This window comes from Charadrius vociferus, unplaced genomic scaffold (assembly GCF_000708025.1).
Source record: "Charadrius vociferus isolate BGI_N301 unplaced genomic scaffold, ASM70802v2 scaffold1040, whole genome shotgun sequence".
Taxonomy (NCBI): domain Eukaryota; kingdom Metazoa; phylum Chordata; class Aves; order Charadriiformes; family Charadriidae; genus Charadrius; species Charadrius vociferus.
This window is the reverse complement of record NW_009646616.1, coordinates 49,988-52,541: the sequence shown is the minus strand read 5'-3', so window position 1 is coordinate 52,541 and position 2,554 is coordinate 49,988. Positions and strand designations below refer to the sequence as shown.

At 60.3% G+C, this 2,554-nt stretch overlaps 1 protein-coding gene across 1 annotated transcript in view; it reads right to left on the bottom strand.

The window, feature by feature from the left end:
- Positions 1 to 2,289, bottom strand: part of FAM129B (family with sequence similarity 129, member B) — a gene marked incomplete at its 5' end in the record, with an annotated part of 13,566 nt that extends 11,277 nt beyond the window's left edge. Inside the window, 3 exons of the mRNA XM_009887973.1 lie at positions 970 to 1,137; positions 1,935 to 2,040; positions 2,161 to 2,289. Coding sequence (XP_009886275.1) covers positions 970 to 1,137; positions 1,935 to 2,040; positions 2,161 to 2,289 — 403 coding nt within the window. The remainder of the gene's footprint in view (positions 1 to 969; positions 1,138 to 1,934; positions 2,041 to 2,160) is intronic.
- Between the last annotated feature and the right edge of the window lie 265 nt (positions 2,290 to 2,554).

Here is a 2,554-nt window from a genome sequence, read left to right as displayed (position 1 = left end):
AGCACCCCCCCGACAAAGGAGCTCCGGCTGGGCAGCGGGGACACACTCATCCCGACGAGCTCGGACACCCCCAGCTCATCAACAGCGCAGGGATGTGTTTTGCAGAAAGGAGCACCAAAAGGAAGGGCGAGAGCAAAGCCTTCAGGAGATTTAATCTAACACGGGGGGATGGAAACCCCCACCGAAACCCAGGCTCCGGATCCAACCCCGCTACTCTGCTCCCCAAACAGCAGCTCCGGCAAAACCGAGGTTACGCGGAGCTCTCAGGAATGAAAGAAGCACTTCAAAAATAGGCAGCATCGCTCTTTGCCCACTAAAAGACGCGCTTTTATGCAGGTTTCAGCAGTGGCACCTCCTTCCCCAGGAAACGTCTCGCCGTTGAGGCACCGCCGGGCGCTGGGTCTCAGCCCAGGAGCGCACAGGCCACAGCCAAGCAGGAAAATCGTGTTTTCCTGCCAGAGTATCGCTGACGTGGGAGGCAGGTCCTGCCTCCGCCCCGGCCCCTCACAGCCCCGCAGCCCCCGCTGCCCTCGCTCGCCGAGCCCCGGCGGTGCCGGTGGGAGCAGGACAGTGGGGCTTGGGGTTTCGACGAACCTTAATTACCAAATATTTTCTCCCTCAGCGTGGAAAATAGGCATCTCTTAAGCCAGGCTCCACGCTGGCTCCCACAAACACCGCCTGCCCTGGTAGAGACATCGCGTTCCTCACGGGCAGCGGGATGAAGCTGGGCACAGGGATGCACCGGGGATGGATCCCTCCTGCTCCCCACCCTCGTTCAGGGAGAGGATGAGATGCTCAGCGATGCTCAACAACTCCCAACCAATTCCGCCTCTTCACCCCACCAAATCATCCCCTTCATCCCAAACCCCAACCCAACCACCGCAGGGTCCCCAACGCCCTCTCCCCAGCAGGAGGGCGATGCTCTCCCCACCCCCCAGCCCCAGTGTCTCCCCCTGCAGCATCGCTCACCGTTGTTGCAGTGCCGGACGCAGTCCTGGAAAACCGCCCGCCACTTCTCCTGCTCTTTGCCCGTCATCACGCAGAAGTAATAGTGCCGGGCGTAGGGGTGCCAGAGGATGAGGGGGAAATCCGTGGGGCACTTCAGGATGGGGGAGTGCCCCGATTTGGGCGTCACGCCTGCGGAGGGAAGGGGAAGGATGCTTTGAGGAGGGGATGGGGCAGGACAGGGATGGGGATGCTGCAGGGTTGGGGGTGTCCATCTCCCCCAGCATTCGGGGCTGGGGGTGCAGGAGGGGCACCTTCACTGGGAGTTCTACCAAAAACACAGGGCAAGACAAAGTGCCAAGAGCCCTTGTTTTTCCAAAAAAGGAAATTGGAAGTAAAAGTTGAAGAAAAAAAAGAATAAATCGTTATTCCCAGCGTAAAACCCTCCCCAGAGCTGCTGGCCTGACCCTGCTGCCATCGTGCTGAACCAGCAAAGGGCTCGCTGCCTACGTCAGCTGTTTCAGCAGCTCCTGCCCCACTCCCAGGGCAGGAGGATGGAGAGCAGGGTGCTGGTTGGTCCTCCTGGGAGTCTGGATGGAGGAGCGGGAGCTGCTGCTTTCGCCCAGTGCTCCCCAGGAAAGGGGAGGTGGCAGCAGCTTGGGGCAGCTCTCATGGAGCCACGGACGTTTTCCTTCCTTCCCCGGCGGCTGCGGAAGGACCCGAGCAGTGGACACCACACACTGTATCCTACACCTCATGGGGAAAATGGGGTTGTTCTCCTTCCCTACAGCCCCACACCCCAAAACCATCCCTTCCAGAAGGTCCTCAGGGATGCCCGTACCCCAAAACCACCCTTTCCCAAAGGCCCGCAAGGATGGCCACATCCCAAAACCATCCCTTCCCAAAGGTCCCAAGGGATGCCCGGGAGCATTAGGGTGTGGGGGACCCCGAGCACCCCTCCTCGCCCTGCAGCCACCAGGACCACTCACCAGGCAGACTGCTGTTCACCAGTTCCAGGTACTGGTCCACGGAGGTGAGGATCTTGTAGCCAGCGCTGTTGACCAGTACGCGGGGCGGCAGGTCCCGCTCGTAGGCCTGAGCAGAAAAAGATGGTCATGGATGATGGGGAGCATGGCCACACCACCGCAGCGATGGGGTGTCCCCCTTCAAAGCTGTGCCCACCAGAGGTGGGCAAAAGAGTGATCCCCCCCTCACCAGTTTGTTCTCATAGAGGACCAAGCCGTAGTTGTGCGGGACCACGCAGAAGCGATTCCTCCACTTCTTGTTCTCCTCGATGTACTGGAAGAGGTTGCCCGAGTAGATGACGTGGTCCTCCAATGGGACCTGTGGGGAGGAGACACACAGTGGGTGGCACGGGGTGGGCAGGGAGGGGGGCAGCTGGGTACCCCTTCATCCCGTGGCCACAGCCTGGCTCGGGGAGCTCAGCAAGGTCCGTTCGTGGTGGTTTGGGTGAGGTTTTCTGCACTAGGGCTATGCTGAGGGTCTCCAAGTTCACCACTGGATTATCTCCTATAGCATTGCAAATTTTGGTGCCTGAATAGGCGCGTCTGGGTGACAGCCTCGAGGGGTACCGCATGCACAGCCCGAG